This window comes from Aptenodytes forsteri, unplaced genomic scaffold (genome assembly GCF_000699145.1).
Source record: "Aptenodytes forsteri isolate BGI_AS27 unplaced genomic scaffold, ASM69914v1 Scaffold57, whole genome shotgun sequence".
Taxonomy (NCBI): domain Eukaryota; kingdom Metazoa; phylum Chordata; class Aves; order Sphenisciformes; family Spheniscidae; genus Aptenodytes; species Aptenodytes forsteri.
Genome location: NW_008796220.1, coordinates 67,511 through 87,514, shown reverse-complemented (window position 1 = coordinate 87,514; position 20,004 = coordinate 67,511). Strand labels below are relative to the sequence as shown.

At 46.7% G+C, this 20,004-nt stretch overlaps 1 protein-coding gene across 1 annotated transcript; it reads right to left on the bottom strand.

Moving 5' to 3' along the window:
• Positions 1-2,624: 2,624 nt before the first annotated feature.
• PRSS55 (protease, serine 55) lies at positions 2,625-19,427 on the bottom strand. Its single transcript, XM_019474549.1, is given in 7 exon segments — positions 2,625-2,927; positions 13,198-13,340; positions 16,290-16,537; positions 17,437-17,626; positions 17,972-18,137; positions 18,139-18,297; positions 19,380-19,427. Coding segments are annotated over 7 exon segments (1,257 nt in total).
• Positions 19,428-20,004: the final 577 nt, after the last annotated feature.

Sequence of the window (20,004 nt, the reverse complement as noted above, 5' to 3'; positions counted from 1 at the left end):
GGAAACTTTCCACTTAGATGATCTAAACCTACAAATATGGAATACAATAACGTAAGAAACAAGGTACACCAATACTGTAAAGCTTAAAAAATTAATGGATCACATTGAAATGTTGATGGCAAAGCGGATATATTGCATTTGTGATTTTGTGTGACTCCAACACATGGATCACATTGAAATGTTGATGGCAAAGCATCAACATGATATATTGCATTTTTGATTTTGTGTGACTCCAACACGTTCCCATCAAATCCATAACCAAAAGTGGTGTGCTCTCGCAAAACACAAATACCTTTGAAACAAAATACAGCGTCAACATGTTTCATCAGACCTTCTTACAGGATAGAAATATTAAACAAACATTTCCTTTCTCACCCTAATTACTGAACAGTATATGAAGTAGCAAAGATGAATTCACTTTAATGAATTCTGTGAAGTTTTAAATAAGGAGGAAAAAGTCTCTTTACTGTTTATTACTTTGCAGCTACGTAGCTGGTCTTAATTTGCAGAACTGATGTTTCCATATAGCGAAGTGAACCACTTTCATTATCTCAGTTTACAAGTAGGGAAACTGAGGCACGAGGCACAAACTTTCTTTCCCCAAGGTCATTGAGCAAATGAGCAGCAGAACGGATCAAAACCCATAGCAGCAGTGCCCTGCTGTAACCACTAAGTAGCATCGCCTTCATTTAACACAGACCATTATCAGTTTGCAAATGCTACTGATGGAAAAAGACCTGCTGGGTCCTTTTGCAGCTCCCTGTGAGCGCAGGCTTTTTCCATGCCATGTGCTGTAGACAAAAGTGCTTTATACAATCCCTACATTAAAATAATTCAAGCAGGAGGACAGCTCTCATTTCCTTTGGGGGAAACAATTCTGTAGCTGAATAGATTGCAGCATTAGGAAATATTTCCTGATGTCCAGCCCCTGCCACAGCTTCTAGAATCTGTTGATGTATTATTAATAGAAAGGAAAATAAATATAGGTATTAATGCCAGCAGACACTGTCTACTACTAATAGCTGCTAAAGTAATATATTCCCCTTGTTTTTAGCTTTTATTAGTCTTTTTGCAAAGGGTTACAAGACTCTTAGGCATCCATTAGCCAGTCAGCCATGTGAAATTAATGTGGAGCAATTTTCATAAGCATTACTCAGAACTACTAATAATTAAGCATTATTTTCTGCTCAGATAACACAGAAAATAAAGTCTGACTTTTATGCCAAGATGGGTTTGCATTAGCTTAAGGTAGATGAATTAATTCTCATTTACAAGGCTTCTCCACCAGCTAGCCAGAAAATATCAAGGTAATTAAAACCAATTTGTGAGGTTCTGTCCCATTGCACATTCACTGAGTTTTATCATTGCTGCAAATTACAGGTGCTTTTATACCGTTGCAAAGGTGGGACATGAAGGAGACCTTGCTGCTTGCCTCCTTCCCCATCGCTTCCAAGAAAAGCAAGCTCCTTGTGAAGACCAGAACATGTTTTGCAACGCACTTTGTTGCTGGAGAAGCAATGAAGGACCGTGCGTTGCATGAAGGACCAGCTCAGTCCCAGCTCAGGCTGGGATGTGGACCTCTCAGCAATGCGTGCAATGCATTTCCTCTAAGAGAGAGGAAAAAAAAAAAAGCTATTTGCTTTTGATTTACCATTTACTTGCAAGGCTTAATTTTGGCTCATTACCAAGCCAAGGGACTTCTGTAGACAGCATTTTATGGATAGCTCAGGAACAGTTCTCTTCAGCCAGCCAGATTTTTCTCTGTTGCCTTTAACAACCAAAACCCAGTGTTTGCAATCCAGGTAAATAAGACCGATTAGTTATATGATGCTACACCTTCCAACACTGGCCAAAAGATTTCCTGTCCTTTTTCTACCTTAAGGAGATACTGAATTTGACGTGTAGTCATGTCCCAGCAGCTTGACATATCACCTGAGCAGCTGCTGTGGTCCCTGAAGATGCTCTTAGCTTGGGCCAGCCGCAAGACAGAAGATACATTAGTCCAGCTAATAATTAGCTGTAAGAGGCATTAACCCAGAGCTGTCCCACCAACAGCTAAGCTAATATGCAACTGAGTAAGCTAAGACCTTTCTTAGGGTTTCAGCTTTCCAAGGGGAGCAGCTGCTTCAGATAGAATCATAGAATCACAGAATCATTAAGGTTGGAAGAGACCTTTAAGATCATCGAGTCCAACCGTCAACCCAACACCCCCATGCCCACTAAACCATCTCCCTAAGCACCTCATCTACACGTCTTTTAAATACCTCCAGGGATGGGGACTCAACCACTTCTCTGGGCAGCCTGGTCCAATGTTTAACCACTCAAGTTGCCACATCTTGACTTCACATCTGAGCTTAGCAAATAACTGGGCCTGATGTGCCCCACCAGTGTGGAAAAACTGTGTTTTTCAGAGGATTATGGCCTCTCTTGTCTGTGTCCTGGCTCTCATTTCATCTCTACGTCCTCTCCATCGCTCCCCTGTCTCACTGTGCCATCTCATTCTGGCATCTGTGTCCACATCAGTGAGAGGGAGCAGGTCGATCTGAGACATGACTATATGGGTCAGCAGCAAAAGAAGAATGAGACGGTAGTTCTGACTTTTATTATGTTTTCAAAAATCTTCTCTAGAGTAATCTAATTGCTATTAAAGAGATAAATAAAAGGAGACAATACTCAAGAAACAGCAGCTGTGTCTCAGTGCTGGAAGGAACCGCCCTGGCATTTGCACGGTTATCCATGCCTTCAATGAAGAAAGGTCCCCTTATGGTGGCTGTCTCAGTCTCGATCCAGCCACGGTAGCTGTAAACAGACACTAAGATCTCATGGTTTGGCTTTTCTGCACAATCTTCTCCCCAGCTGACGATGCCGACCTGAAACCACTTCATGGTGTTCCAGTAGCTGCAAACCAGAGGTCCCCCGCTGTCTACCTACGGCATAAGGAGGATGTTCTAGCAGGATCAAACTCAGGTCTCTCATAGCAGCTGCATCCCACACGCTGTTTGGGAAAACCAAACTCTATCCCGAGTTCATGAGGATTTGGGGGAACAAGGAAATTTTGGACTCAAAATTTCACAGCTCAGCCCTGAGATCCCGGCAGAATAAATAGATACAGAAGGTAAGAGGAGGAGATCAGTCACAAGCTCCGGCTCAGTGCAATGCCCTGTCCTTCTCAGCCTTTTCCACATGCTCCCATGGCCCCAGAAGTATACCTGAATCCTGTCACCAAGAGACAACATCTGAGAGTGAAAAGGGACGTTTGCTGTGACTGCTCACTCAGCCCTTGACTTCTCTGCAAAACTGGTGCATGTAGGTGCTAGGTACCTGCCACTGTTAATTTTGGGGGCTAGCATCCAGAAATTGGACAAAAGACGAACACTAACCCTGACAAATCCTTCTTGCAACCACAGTAATTTTACTGAAAACTTGCCTGCTACTGCAAGGGCAGCCATCACTCACCCAGTGTGTGCAAGCCTTCAAATGCACGCTGCAGCCACCCTGCAAAGAGGAATGTCCTCCCGCCGGCTGCTGTAGCTTGAACACCAAGAGCACGTCCAGCTGCCCGTGTGACCTCTGTGTGCAATCTCTGAACACAACCCGAGGGAGACGAGGTACCAGCACAAAATCCACCCAGCCCGGTACAGCACTTTTCTGACAGTTAGGTACATCTTAAGTGCTGTGCAGCCCCTGCTCTAAATAAGACGGTTTCCTTCCACGGTGGGTTTGAGTCTTTTTTCTACCCTATCTCCAGTACTTCATGTGGCAAATAAGAAATTCAATACAAACCTAAGATTAGGTTTGATGTAATTCAATACATTTCCTAAGACAGCCAGCTTTCCTGGGAAATGTTGTCCTTCCCTCTTTGTACACTACTTTGAGAAACGCCTTTGTCATTAATGTATCAACTCCCTTCCGCCAGCAGCTACCCTGAGCTAACGCACATTAATTAATGACTAACGAAGTGGCTGTAGTCCCCTGTGCAACTCATCAGCACCCGCTAAAGTTTATGGCAGAATTCCTACTCACTTCATGAGACGGAGGGTCCAGGTCCATAATACGTTTGTTTTTGGTTTTTTGGTTTTTTTTCCTATTTTTCTTTTTGGTTCAACATGCATACAGGAGGGAAAAACAAAGATAAATCCGGAGCAAATGTTGCTTCAGCATTCATAGAATCATAGAATCGCAGAATCATTTGGGTTGGAAAAGACCTTTAAGATCATCGAGTCCAACCATAAATTCAATACTGTTTGCGCTGAAATGGTGTCACTGTAGCTATGTGTCTGCGTCTCAGCCAGTGCTGCTGGACCCTCTTCAGACGCAGGATCTAAAGACATTTCCAGACCCCGTTTCTAGCCAAGAATTTGTGTGAATCGCACGAGTGACCTTGCAGTGACCTTGGATCCATGCGTTAGCAGTGTCCTTGGTGATGGCATCCTGTTTGAATGAATGAACATCTAGGCTACACGCACAATTAAATTACTGGGAATTTTACTGCTAATTCCCTCAGGGCAGGAACAGGCCAAACGTATTATCCTGGTAGCGAAAGGAAGACGCTTCGAGCCTCCTACACAAAGATAATAAATGAAGTCAAGAGAGTGGGAGCCGTTCGCAAGCCAGTGACGCAACAACGTCTGACAATCCCTCATCAGTGATATGTCGGGATGCTTCGTGCCGGCTTTTCCCAGTACAGGAGGTTTTTAGTACTGGCAGAGCCCCTGCACACCATCGGGGCAGATCGGCTTCAGAGCGTCCAATTTGGAGGCTGTTCACACTTGCAAAGGACCTTTCTCCCAGGGCGCTTAAATACTAGTTAATTCCTGATACCTTGTGACTATCCTTGGGGGGGAAAAGTCTTACCGTATTTCATAGCTGAGAAAACCACAGCAGAAAAGGGATGTGATGTGCACGAGGCAATGGCAGAGCCAGGAGTCCCTATTCAATTACAGATCATGCGGTTTTCCTTTCAAATCAGATCTGCTTTTCCCTCTTTGCCTCTTTAACCATGTTCGTTCTCTTCTCTGCCCGGTCGGCGAGGAAAGGGAGAGCCGTCTGCAGGGCTTGGGGGACTGTCAGCTGCGGAAGGCGATTTAAAACCTGGGCAGAGGGGGAGTTAGGCAATGCTGTGAAAACCCAGGCAGCAGCTGCAAATCCAGTCCTCTAACCCACAAGCCCTGAGACCCAAATTCTGCCTCACGTCCCTTTCCACGTGGGCTGAGCTGGTCTGCTTCATGGGTGCAACTTCTAACATGCCATTTCTCTTAACTTCAGCTACTTAACTCGATGATTTTATCACAAAGTGGGCTAAATCATCCTCTCCATGTGATAATCTCGCTCACATAATTATAGCAGTAGCCCAGATGAATCAGTAGCCTGAGTTTTATAGGGCTAAAGATAGAGAAAATAAACTCAGTTCTTGGACACTTCTGAATATCCCCGTATCCACCTTAAGCTCTCAAAAACGTTGGCCCAAGGTTTTCCATCCTTGTGTAGGAGAGGGTGTGGGAGGAACGAGTTTTGAGCACTGGTACAATTATCTCAGCTCTGTGATGTTTCCAGTAGCACTAATTTAATGAATGCTCAGGTTAACGACTCTGAAGATCGAAGAACTTATTAAATGTTGCTTTCAGCCTCCTGTATCCTGGTGGTGAAATACTTCTGGTCAGCAACACACACCAGAAACCTGCTCCTGCTCTTCAGTCTGAGTGCCAAGTTTCTGGACAGTAAAAAACCTAAAAATAGCATCTTTGCTTCTGTGGCATGTTTCTTGTCGCTAGAAGATGAGTGAAAAGCAACCACATCAAATCAGATCTGGTGCTGAATTCGTGCCTTCCACAACTGCATGTTAATCCTCCCATTAGGAGAGGTGAGAGCAATGATATATTCGCTGATAAATAGTTCTGGCTCGTATAAAATCTGTCACCGACTAACAAGGCGCTTTGTTCACTGAAGCTGATCAAAAGTTTCATCCTTTTCACCGCGGTCAAAGCCTTTTTGTGAACATCAGGAGCCTTTCTGCTGACGTTAGTGGGCTTTAGATCAAGAGTGTAATCTTCCTTTCGTATTTGTATTTGTGTCTGCAGCACGGTAATTGATCAGAACAAACACGTTCAGCCACATAAATCTTCTTAGGTGGGAGAAGCTCTGGGGGAGGGAGAACAACCCATCTGATACTCATTAGGTGGATACACAATCCTTGCAAGTCATTGCGGGTTTCATTTTCATGTTGGTAAGCTCTGTGTAAATTGGAGAAAATCAGCATGTGAATAACAACACTTGCCATTAGAGCTGCCCTGGCTGCAGGAAGTAAAGGCTTTTGCAAACAGATGATTTCTTCCCTTATTTCACCGTGAACAAGCTGTCTTTGGAGAAAGGTGGAAGGAAGGAGGCTATGGCCATTTTTAGCATGCATCTGGCCAAAGACCCATGTGGCCCAGACTCCTGTCTCTGACAGTCATCTGTAGCAAGTGCTCAGGGAAGGAGCATGAGAAACAGGGCGAGTATTTACAGAGTTGTATTTACATCACAGTAGTTAATAGCCTTAGAGAGATCCTCATCCAGGAAGTTATCTAATTGCTTTTTGAATCCATTTATCCCTTAGGATAAATACCCACAACATCCTGGTCAGTGACTTCCATAGTTTAATTATCTATTGGATGAAAAAACACTTCCTTCTCTTTGTTTTAAATCTGCTGCTTGATACGGCCATCTGACACCCCCTCCTTCATGTGTTTTGAACAGTAGTGACAAGAGGACAGCTCTTGACTGTCCTCTCCTTGCTGCTTATGACTGTAGAAATCTGTGTCACATCCCCATCAGACATCTCTTTTACAAGCCTCAGAGTCCTGCTCTGTTATTCCCCTTTCCGCCAGCAGCCATTCCGTGTCCCTGCTCATCCTTCCTACTCTACTCTTCTCCTTTTCTAAAGCTAGTACTCCTTTCTCAGATGGGGTGGACAGGAATCGCACACACCACACAAGACGTAGGCTCCCAAGATTAGTGCCCCGGCATAACACCCATTTGCTTTGCTACCTATTCCTTTCCTAACAATTCATAACGCTCTCGTTGCCTTTTTGACCTCTGTGGACCTCTGTCCACAGACCCTCGTGCTGATGTTTTTGAAGGACTATCCACAGTTACTCCAAGATCTTCTTCCATGGTAATAGCTAATTTAGAGCCTATTGTATGCGTACAGCTGGAGTTGCTTCTCCCTATATTCATTACTTTGCCTTTATCAACAGTGAACTACATCTGCTGCTTTAACCTTCAGTCACTCAGCATAATGAGATCCTGCTGCACCTCTGCACAGTTTTAATTTTGACCACTCTGAATAATGCTGTGGCATCGGCCAACCTGGCTGTCTCAGCATTTGCCCTCCTTGAACATCACAATTCCTTGCACAGGTACCAACACAACTCCCCTTGTAAGCCCTTTTTCCAGTCAAATCCTTCCTCCATGTTGCATCCCTTTCAAACCGGAGCCCTTCGACTTCATGACAGTTCAGTTTCTCTATAAGCCTTTGGTGAGAAAACTCGTTAAAAGAGTTTTGGAAATCTCAGCATGTTATATCAGCTGGATCACCCTCTGCCACATGCTTGTTGACTCCTTCAAAGAATTTAAATCTGCCTGTGAGTCATGACTTTCCCTCAAAGCCGTGTTGACTCACTGTAATTGAATGAGAAGTGGCTCCTCTGAGTCATCGCGCCCATTCCCCCACTCCCAGGGCAAGCCCACGGTAGGTTTTTGTGTTCGGCTGGATCCAAAGATGTTCTGCTCCCCACAGCTTCACTCACCAGGCACACAAAGTAATGCTGGACCCCCTTGCTGCAAACCAAACAGATTCAGTTTGAGGCACCAAAAGCTACAACCCAGAGAAAGAAAGCAGAAGAGACATGCGACATCATCAACACCCCGGGTCCTTGCAATAGGAAGGAATGTTTTTGACAGATTAAAGAATTAAGCCACCACAGCCTGAATGTGTTCACTTGTCTGCCCATATCATAAAATGATAAAATGATGAAAGCCCTATAAAACCATGGGACACAGGAAAAGTGTTCTGGTTCTTAGGAGCTGCACATCAAAGCACCCTTCAGAAGCAAATTTAAGAGACTGCAAATGCAGAAATGCCTTTCTACTGCTTTGTTCTGGGGCTTCCCGGGATCCCTTCCTACTTAAACCTTAGGGAAAAAACCCACTCCATCGTGTTAGCAATAGTGCAGTGATGGAGAATCCACCACAAGGATGGAGACTGGATCGGTCTCTTCAATATTAAGGCAAGGTACAATAGTAAAGTAATTTTGTATAGTTCGTAATAACTTTGAACTGAAACGTGGTTAGCTTTGACTCCTGGACCCCAGGAGACCTTTGTCTGATAGGCAGAAGGGCCTTATAACCTCAGACCTCGTACAGATACTCTCCATCCCTACGGACTGCAATCACACCATCACCTATCCACCTCCCTTCAGATATTTTGAGCAGTCTGAGGGATTCACCCGGCTTCCCTGGTTTGTGAATTTTTCCTTGCATCTGTGATAATTTACCTATATGGGCCCAATTTTAATTTGCAGACTTTTTCTTTAAAAAATTCTGTTTCACAAATCTTCCTTTGCAGTTTTGGAGCCACCTTAGCACCAGTAAAAGGATGCAAGAGCTTGTAAAAGGATGCAAGAGCTTTTGTCACTTCTGCACGGGTTTAGCACTCTTATGCACAGATGAGGTGAGGGTGCGAGGAGTGAGTTCAGCTCTGGAATGATCACCTCTCCTAGGTGTTGCCAGCGCAAGTGTCAAGCTCCCATTGCAGTCACATTAGTGGCACTGGGGCATGGGTTTGAGATGGGGGCAGGGGGATGCCAGGGGGATATCCTGGGATATCTAAAATGGCACTGGAGTCTTAAATGTAGTCAACTGTCCTGCCTCGGAGCTACGTGTCTCCCTGTGAGCTAGACACCTTGGACTTGCTATTGGTTAATGGGGAGTAATAAGCACTCATGCATGGATTTATCTCATTTTAAAATAGATGGTTAAAACAATCTCAATGAATCACATGTCAGAAGCACTTTTTTTCTCCCTATCGATGGAAAGATGATTCGGTAGAAGCAGATGGCTATAGGAAAGACATTTGTATCTGGCCGGATAAATCCCACCCAGGGTTGTACAACAACTACTGCTATCACTACAGCTACGTTGGGTGAGAGCCCTGAGCGTCCCAGATGCTGTAAAGGGCATTTGCCCTTTCCAAACTGCTGACAGTATATGTGGGCAGGACATATTACAGGTGAAGGAAAGAGGTCCTTCTCTGCCTTTTTCCCAGAACTAAAGAAATCACCCCAGAGCCCTAGATGCATCCTAGCATCATTTCAGGCATTTATCAGAGATGGCCAAGATCACCTCCTGCTACAATCGGTGGAAGGGGGTAGATACCTTCAGCCCGTGACTCAGATCAGCCCTACACCGGGGGACGGCGTAGGGCACGGTGAAGTTGAGCTGGAACCATCCCATTGCTTGTTTGTGACCACACAATGATTCCTTCCCCTGAAAGTCCTGCCAGGGACTGGGCCTCCCTTCATCTGCTGCTGACCTGAACTGTACGTGAACTGTGACTTCCAGCTGAACACACTCTGTCCTAATCACCGCATCGCAGAGCTACCCCCACAGACCTCCTTTGCAGAAACTCTCTGAAATATAATTGGGCCATTTACTGAATTTTGTCTGGATAGGCAAGACACTGAAGAGGCATTTGCTTTGTGAGTCCCTTATACTCTAATTATTGTTCAAGTTACCATTGCATCAGAGCCTAACAAAAGATGCTTCAGAAAGCAAGGAATTAGACATCAATTGTGGTTCATGGGGTCATGGAAGAAATGTAGCACACAAAAAATAACACATAGGCCATCTCTAGTGTCTGTTCTTTAGCACTTGTACCCCATGAACATCCATTAATGCTAATGTTTATGACTAAATAGAACTATAAGTCAATTACAGATCCTGTTAGTGTTAATTCACAGTCAATCTATATATTTGTCTGCGGAACCGCTAGGGAATTGGTACACAATAGATTTTTCTTTTTAAGTGAATGGATTTTTTTTAAAGTACAAATACTCGCGAGCTCTGCTATTCAATCTCCTTGAGTTATTATAGGAATATGGTCAGTGATCCACAAATTAGTCTTGTCTGGTACTAGTACGATGGCAGCTGGTGAAATGTCTGAGCCTTTCTACTCACGTCCTGTTGCCACATGGGGGTATTAAGGCAGTGGTCAGTAGCATAAAACTTCTACATGATGCCAAGGCGAAGATATCTGTGTGGCTTTAGTTACTCACATAAAACAGCTTGCTGCAACGGGGAAAAGCTAGCACACAAATGGCACACGGTGCAAAGACCTAGGATGGTAATCCTTTGGATCCAGATCAGGATCATGTGGACCTACAACCTTGGGTCTAGATGCAACTTGCGCATCTTAGCCTGGCTCTGGACGTGAACAAATGTATCCTGATTCTCAGCAAAGCTCAGGTAAGGTTAACATAAGGCTTTTATCTACTTCATGTCCAGACAGACCATGCATCTGTGTAGTGCATGGCTTCCAGGTTTACTGTGAACACCAGCAAGCTCGGCATCTCCAAGGCTTGTTCCCTGACCAGGGGTCTCTGCCTTGCCTGCGCTGCTGCTCCTTCCTGGCCTCTAAACTGGGGTGCCAAGATCCAAAGTGATCCTGCCCCACCCCTGGAAACATTCCAGGTCAGGTTGGACGGGGCTCTGAGCAACCTGCTCTGGTTGCAGATGTCCCTGCCCACAGCAGGGGGGTTGGACTAGATGACCTTTAGAGGTCCCTTCTAACCCAAACTATTCTATGGTTCCATGATTCTGTGATTCTATGTTTCTATTATGGGTGGCTCCTGACCCATGCAAAAGCTTGAGCTGTGTCTAGAAATCATCCAGGAGACAGCTGGTTGGCATAGACGACAACCGTGCCCAGGGCTGCTCTACCTCCTTGACAGTGCTGACTATGTAAAGGATTTAGGTATTTTGAAATCTGGTCTCATCCTCATTTGACACAAACCCCATAATCTTTATAAACAAACGTAGCTTGATAGATTGCACTGTCTACAGCGTGCCTCGCTATCTGCTCAGGGCAAATGAATTAGGTGTCCAGTGGTCCATGCTGCAGAGCAAGCATCGGGTTTGGACCTGGTCTCCCAGTTCCTTACCAGGCAGCTTACTACGGGCAAGCCACCAGGTTTCTGAACCAGCCTAGCAAGGCCAAAATGCGCCCTACCTGATTTCAATCAGCGCTTCCCAGAAAAACATCCATCAGCAAAATGCTTCCTCTGCAGCAAATTAGCAAATTCTAATGAAAAGTCATGTCACCTGTTTCTCTCCTGAAGAGCTCAGCTTCTAGCCTAGGGTATGGTTTTGTCTTGCTTTTGTCATTTCAGGTTGCAAGACATTTCTGCCTGGTCAAGCTTCCACTAAAAGTGGGCAGTTGCTGGGTTATGAGCATTATCACACATGCAATCGTTGTGTACTTCCACTGCTTGGAAAGCTCACATTTCTAGTTCGTTTCTCAGACGACTCTAACATTATTGTAGATCAAAATAGCACCCTCATCAGCTTTCTGAATACAGGAGATTCATTTTGCTGGGTACAAGTGCTCTTGCTGTTTCACCAGCATAATTCAGCCACAGAACTTAAGGCTGGGCTGGGAAGTGCATTCTTTAATCATGTTAATGTTATCCTGTGGCAGTTTTCTTTTTAAAATTTTTGATTGAATTTAATGGAGGTGAAAGTCACTAGATGAATGGTTTCAGAGACAGATGCTCTCTGGCTAATCAAAAAATGATTTTGCAAAGCAAAGCTTCCCCTCCACTGCCCAGCTACAGGCCCAGATCGCAATGGCTTTGCAGTCCATGATCCCTGTACCCGCTGTCTTTGCCTAAAGGGCAGGGGATCTCTCTCCGTCCTGGGTGTTGGTTTAGTTCCCTCGATGAATGATTCCTACGGGATGAAGCTGTGCATACATGTGTCTGCCCATCTGTCCCCCTGCAAACACATGCACATGTCTAAGAAAACCCGTGCCCAGTAGAGGACGGAGACCTTAGTCCTGAAGCAGAGGCTGCAGGGAGAGCTCGGTCCTTACCAGGCACTCAGAGGAGGGGTTGGAGGTTGGATGCTACGAAAGAAAAGGTGGTTTTTGGCTTTCAGACTTTGTTTGACATCAGGACAGCGATCCTGCAGATGGAGTATGTTCTGAGGGCACAAGTTCTGAGTGAGGTTTTCCCATATCTGGGTGTTTGTGTCAGCTCTCCCCCTTAGCAGTCCCTGATACCAAATACTGCTTGAACTCTATTATTTAGCTTCAGAAGTCCATCATCCTACACCACTAACTCATTGCAATAAGATGCGACTAGTTCTGGCGGCCACAGACCAACCTGCCATGTTATCAAAGGACATTTGTATCAGGGCCAAGACCTCACCTGAGTAAGGTTTCTAATATTCAAGTTAAGCATACCTGGACTCAATTTCCCACCCAATTCTTTTGCTTTGACCCTCCTGGACAAACTTTTGTGTCTCCTTTCAGTATTTAACCTGGCAATAGAGCAGCACTGCTCAGCCCAGGGCTGAGGGGGACATCAGGCAGGAGGAGGACACAGCCCACGCTGAGCTGAGCCTTCCCTGCAGGGATATGAGACCTCTCCTCCCATCGCTCCCACCACTGTGCAGCTTGGCCGCAGCAGACACTGGGTTTTTAACTTGCTGTGAGATAAAAGTCAAAATTCCTCTGCCCAGAGCCATCCAAAACTGTCTCCCATCCAAGGGGACTTGTTGGGAACCACCCTTTTCCCTTGCCCTCCTTTCAGCTCGTGGTTTCCTTGCAGAGCTCCTGTTTCTCTCTCTGCAGGAAGGGAATCGGGGCAGGGGGGAGAGTGTGAGGAGGGCCCCATCTGCTCAATAAGGTGTTTCATTTCCAGCACCACCACTGCTTTCAGACCCCAAGAGTCCTGCACCCCTGCTGCCCGGGTGAATATGCCTTTGCAGGAGGTTCCTTGGTCCCTGGGCATCCTGCCCTGGCCTCCTGCAGGGAAGCTTTAGCAACCCCAGGAAGCCATGGGAAGGATCGATGTTCATTCCTGAAGCGAAGGAGCTTCTCCTCCAGTGCTTCTGTGCCCCTGTAGGCAGTGTGGCCGTCTGGGAGCCTGTTTACTTTACCTGGCAGGCACCTCTTTCTCCTCCCTCCAGCTCAGCACACAGCTCGTTCTCCACTAGCTGTGGGATCCGCTCCAAGCACTGCTCCCTGCTGATGAGCTTCATCCGCGCTTTCTGCAGCACGTGGGATGTTGGCACCGCAACCGCTACCCAGCAAGCGAGAAGAGAATGATTAACAAACCCTGCAGAACAGCGCAGACTTGTAAGGGTGAAAACACAGAGAGAGAGACTAGCCCTTGGGACTGCTCCCAGCTGAATTTGTAAGGCATCTCAGGGCAAGAGGGTCTCAGGGCACAACTGTATGTTCTGGGGGTCATAGGGGCTTACAGGGGCTGTCCAAATGTTAGCAAAGATAAGTTTGTGCTCTTGACTTTATGCCAGCCTAGGAGGTGGGTAGGTAGGTAGAGAGGGGTGAGGTGTTAACAGGCAAAGCTGAAAACCTGGGGAGTGGAGGCTTGTTAAATAGGATTTTTAAAGATCATTTTTATAGATGAACCCTTGGATGCAGTACAGCTGGAAGACCCTGAAGGGACGGCTTATCCTGCTGGTCTTGGTGATGACCCGAGATGAGCTGCACTGTACACCTTGGGTTTCTCACTTGCGTTTCTGGGGAACTCAGCTTGAGGGACTCTTCATGGTGTCTTGTGAGAGCCCTGCAGAGGAAAGTCCACTGAGCTTTCCCCAGAACAGATGAACTTCTTATCCCCATGCTTTCACAGGGGACCGTGAAGCCGTGCCTCACCCAGGGGACCAGCTATATCTTTCACAAAGTGGCTCTCAGGATGGCAGTACACCATGGAAATAACTGCTTTATTCTTCCCTTGAGATGGAAAAAACAAGAAATCGCAGCAGGTACCAGCAAGTGACAAAAAGACTGAAAGTATGTAGGGCTGCTTGGAAAACCCACTCATTTCATCCATATTTCTCTTCAAAGTGAATCTGAGTCTGAAGGATAAAACTGACTTTTGGAGGATGTTGCTGCTGGGAAGGAGACCTACAGATTTTCAGAAACTCATTCCTTCTTCCATATTTCACTGAGCTAAATCCTCCCAGCACCTTCAGGAAGGTGGGACTCAAAGGTAAGGTCTAAAAGACAGAAAGTTGTCAGGTCCCTTTCCCAGCTAAGATAGGGCCGCTCCATGGAAGCAACCACAGATTAAAGTGCTTTAATGTAGGCATCTCCAAGGAGGTGGCTCCACTTGAGGTCTAATTGACTGCAGTCATAGAATCATAGAATCATTTAGGTTGGAAAAGACCTTAATCGAGTCCAACCATTAACCTAACACTGCCAAGTCCACCACTAAACCATGTCCCTAAGTGCCACATCTACACGTCTTTTAAATACCTCCAGGGATGGGGACTCCACCACTTCCCTGGGCAGCCTGGTCCAATGTTTCACCACTCTTTCAGTAAAGACATTTTTCCTCACGTCCAATCTAAACCTCCCCTGGTGCAACTTGAGGCCATTTCCTCTCGTCCTATCGCTTGTTCCTTGGGAGAAGAGACCGACCCCCTCCTCGCTACAACCTCCTTTCAGGTGGTTGTAGAGAGCGATGAGGTCTCCCCTCAGCCTCCTCTTCTCCAGGCTAAACAACCCCAGTTCCCTCAGCCGCTCCTCATCAGACTTGTTCTCCAGACCCCTCACCAGCCTCGTTGCCCTTCTCTGGACACGCTCCAGCACCTCAACGTCCTTCTTGGAGTGAGGGGCCCAAAACTGAACACAGTGTTCGAGGTGCGGCCTCACCAGGGCCGAGTACAGGGGCACGATCACTTCCCTACTCCTGCTGGCCACACTATTTCTGATACAGGCCAGGATGCCCTTGGCCTTCTTGGCCACCTGGGCACACTGCCGGCTCATATTTGAAGGGGAGTCAGGCTAGTGCCGCCTGAGGTGCCAGTTGAGATATGTCCACCTACAAAATGCTGATAGAGATGAAAAATGACCCATTTTCCCCCGCCAAGGAACAATGCCTCTTACTTTTTGGTATGGCCCGTATCACACCACTGCACAGCCCTCTCACCAAACTCAGCTTCTGCTGCTTTTCTTCTGAAACGTCTCCCAGGCAGAAGGGGTGTGTGCCAGGGCTGACTGCACCGACCTCCCGCAGGGTGCAACTTGGAGAGCAGCGGCGATGTCAACTGAGCCCACACAGCAGCATGAGACCGATCTCCGCAGCCACACCACGCTTTTTGCAAAGACAGCTAAAGGGCTGCCAAGCTGCAGAGTGAGTCTGCAGCAGCCCCCTGCTTTTCTGTTTCTAAGAGCACGTTACCTTGGTGAAATGGGAGAGTTTCAGAACTCTAACACAGTGTTGTGTTGTGTACTGCTGTTAGGTGAGGCAAATGAAGCCCAAGAAGGAAAATGCAGAGTTTCAGGGAGGAGACAGTAACCCTACAGAGCAGAATAGCAAGGATTAAATGGGACATTCACTTACTACATCCTAGGAAGGACTGTTAAAGCCCCAAGGCACCACCCTGCCCACGCCGTCCCGATTACCGCTTTCCAATAATGAAATCGCATATTAGCTGTTTAGTGACATTTGTTCAGGATAGACATTTTGGGTCACAATCAGTGCTGGAGCTACTTTCATTAGGGCTTAGACAAGAGCAATTAGCAATAGCAATCTGCTGTTCTAAATGAGTGAAGAAGAGGGGTAGCCAGTACCATTGAATCAATCTGGGTCATGGAGCCATTACGCCAAAGACAACCCTAGACCTCCATTTCCCTTATTCCAGACCACTTTAGACCCAGCCTAACCTGCCCACCAGGGTAAGACCAGCTTGTCTTACTTTGGGTGCCAAAAAAAGCAAGCAAGAGGTTGAGTTCCTGCAGAGCAAAGGTGGGCTCTAAGGTTTCAGCTTGAACATATGTGCTCCGAGTACCAGGGCCTTTGCTCTGTGGGTCAGTAGGTGACTGGTTCTTGCACTGAACAAAGAACTGGTGGCTGTGCAGAGGCTGCGAGGGTCTGGATATGTTTACCAGGGAGGTAGGGAGTGGAAGTTAGCATGGGTAGCCCCTCCTGGGAGAGAAGATCTACTTTAAATGGGTAAAAAACAGCCTCCATTAGCAAATACATCTCCTGACAGCATCTCACCTGCACTTGTGGTTCCCCACCCAGCAACCCAGCAGTGTTGCCACGTATTGATGTCATATATGAAGGGCAAGCAGATGGGGATTTTCTCATTGCTGAACTCGATGGGAGAGCTGAGCAGGATCAGAGCGATATCATTTTGCATGCTCATTCTGTCAAAGTTTTCGTGGAGGATCAAGCTGTCCGGCTTATGTTCTTCCAGCGGGAGGTTGAGGTCAATTCCCCCCACTACAACAGTGAGATCTGGTGGCCTTATAAACAAAATAGAAGCAGTGTAGGCATAAGCAAACACGAAGGCTTTGTGTTATAAAGGTTGGTGCCTCCTCCCCCCCAAGCAGGGTAGGGTGGTGCCCAGCAAATTGCAGAGGCAGGTTAGCTATAAATATCACAGAAATCTACCCTCACTTCTAGGCAAAGCTAATTTTCAGGGGGGAGAGGTGCAGAGGTAGAACGTGAATGCAACCAAGTTATAAATAGCCCGGTCGCTAACGAACAGATGGAGTGGGCTGGATCTTCGGGATGGCTGTGCCCTGGGCTGGCTGGTCTGGACCGCGCTGCCCCCAGCCAGCTGCTCCAGGTTGTGATGCCACAGGTCATTTGTCACCAAGCAGTCTCGGCTCTCAGACCCGCCGAATTTTGGAGGGGGCTCACAGAGGGCCGGACTCTGCCCCTAGGCAATGCACGGGGTTGATTTATCCAGAAACTGCTGTTTTAAAATCACATCCTCCATGAGGTAAAGGTGTTTGCCGTATGAAAGCAAAGGTAATTTGGGGGTTAGAATAAGCTGGAATGGAACACGCCTCTTTTTACAAGGTACCGCAGCGTGTGTAGATGTACGGGAAATGCTTGGGGCCATCAGAGGAGCATCACAGGCATTTATACAAGGCTGCTCAGCCCATCCTTCAAAATATTCCCTTTCTGCATCTCCTGGCTATGCAGATTTCTGCACATTTCTGTTGTAACACTACCTCTGATCAAAAATGGGCCTGTTTTCCCCAAAGGAGACAACTCCTGTTTTCGGGGCTCTCTTTCTGGCTCAGTCACATACATGTTGCACTTGACCCCAAGGACATACATATCCTACACCCACAAGGAGCGATGTTATGAATCCGTTGTGCCTGGGCTGCCCTTGCTTCCCCCGAGTACTCACACCTCTTCTGCAAAGCAATGGGCCGCAGTTAAAATCCACAATGCGCTGATCATGGTGCCTCCGCAGATATGTTTCCCGTTGCTCTGGATGCTCACATGCCAGGGGAACTCCCCAGCCCTGGCGTATCTCCCCGCTGTGATCCTCTTGCCGGTCTCCAGAAAGGACTCGTAAGATGGTCGGAGGCCACACTCTGGGTACGAAATGAGACACGTTGCTCACGTACAGAAGTGCCACTGCCTGTGCTACTAAAATAGAGGGGCAGGACATCGGCTAAAGCACTGGTCTATAATTATCTATGCTACTTGATCTCTACCAAGGCCCCTGGCATCACTGTAGCCTCTCCAAACCTGCACTCTGCCAAGCAATGCCCAGGCAGTTTGGGGGCTAGCAGGGCCATAGACCGTTTCCCACAGGCAGGCTGGGTAAAATCCTTGTTTAGGGAGCATGAGTGGAAGAGTTCAGTATCAGGCTGTAGTACAAGCCGTACGTATATGCCATCAGGTACAAGGAATATGCTCGGGCCTTTTTCATTTACCGATACGCTTATATCCTGTAGGGCTACTAGCTGTTCCGCTCTGCTGGTCATTTCTGAACATAAAACTTTGGGAAGAAAAACCCGCATTGATGCTGCTGATCAGAGAAGTTAAACAGAAGAGGGTAAGGAGCAGCATTTCAATCCCAGTCTTGGACCAACGCTCTTCGACAACGTTCAGAGCAGTGATGCTTCTGTAGACACCTCAGGACATCTCCCCCGTTCCATGTTCTCTTCAAAGGCAACACATCTCTCTGCCGGGGCAACCAGGATGTGACATCGCACAATCCATTTGTTTCTGTTGACGTCACAGTTGGACGCTGTCCTTCCTAAGGCGACGAGGGAAAGCTCAGTGATTTCCAAGAGGCTGGGGATTTGCTTTAGCTATGATAAGGATAGGGCAGCAGTGAAATTCCTGTCTGTATCCTGAACTGACTTTCACCAGGTATTGCCTTAGTGGACTTCATGAGTTGGGTGCTGTAGCCTTTTTTGGATCTTGAACCATGTTCTTCTCTCTGAAGGCCTTAGATGCTGGTCCTGCATCAGCTTTCATCTTCAACTCCAAGAAGTGCTGAAGCCTATCGAACTCTGAATTAATTTTCTCTTAATTTAGACCGTGTCTGTGTTCTCAGAAGAAAGAGGCAGCTCTGTGGTAGGGTAAATTTCAAACAGTGCCAAATCAAAAGTATAGTATCAACGATGTTGAGGCAGCCACTCCCCTCTTCCCTGGGGGCAAGGGTGGCTTACAAGACCAAATCCAGCTTAAAAAATTAATCCATGAGGCTGAGTCATTAGCATTTCTCCTTTACTGATTATATCCCTGATACTCCTTGTACCTTCAGCAGCAACTACAAGGGGTCAAGGCCAAAACTGCACCCTGCAGTAACTCCATAATTAATTCTGTGGCAGCATAATATTTTGGTGTGGGCCAATTTTAGCATCAATGGACCCGTCCATGCTGATTTCTAAACCGACACATTCTTTCCGTCAGGACAGGACTTAAAAAAACCTCAGCCAGGTTCAGACTTGAGCCCAGCTATATTAAGGACAGAATGGTGCTTTCTCCAAAGACTTTCCAGCTTGTTTCAAAACAATAACTATGGCATGGAGTAGGAGGGGAGGGAGGGGAAAGGACAGAAAGGAACCAAGCAACATTTTATGAGCACCCGAATGATTCAGCATATGAAATGTTTTGCCTTGTACATTGGAGCAAATCAGGAGTTATCCCACTGAAGCCTGAATTATGCAGAGGTTAAAAATGCATAGGATGAAAGTAAGACTTTATTTTCCTCTCTTCTTTGCTTTTATGTCACCTCATGCTTAGGAAATTAGACGAAAGTGCCGGTTTCCTTGACAGTGAGCACTAGAACAATTCAGTGGCACAACACGTTAAGGACAGGCGATCAGTTACCACAGCAACTGGAAATCCCGAGTGTGATGTGGGCACATTTTGGGGCATCTCCAGAAAGAGCCTAACATGGCAATCCCGCCAGAGGTAGCTCCTCTCAAGCTTGCCCCAGGTATAAATCAGCAGGTTTATATAAAAAGGACAGGTTTCCTCTGACTTTTGAGATTGGAATGAACTAAGCATCAGCTGAGGAGCAAGGGAAGACGGGGAGCTAATTTCTCTGGCATGGACTTACTGCCTGTCTTTGGATAAAGCAGGCAGGACTTCAGCAGTGGATTTACAAGCCCAGAGACTGACTATCTGATGCACATTTTCAGTCACTCCTAACTTGGAACAGGAACTGGTCTGCTGGGTAGTTACAGGAGATGTTCACGGAGCTGTTTTGGGCCTTTCTGAGCCTAAAACCTGAGCTGGCGAGCAGGAAACATCAAACCAAGATATGGAGAGGAGTGCCGTGGAGAGCTATCCAAGAGGAAATGCTGTGGATTTGTGTCTCTGGGTCCCCACCATGTGGCCTTCAAAAATGGCTTTATGTGCTCGGCTGCCCAGAATTGACACATCAAGGTGGGCTCCTACAAGCTTTCCCTGAAGAAAGCACATCTGCAAGAGGACACACCAATGACACGTG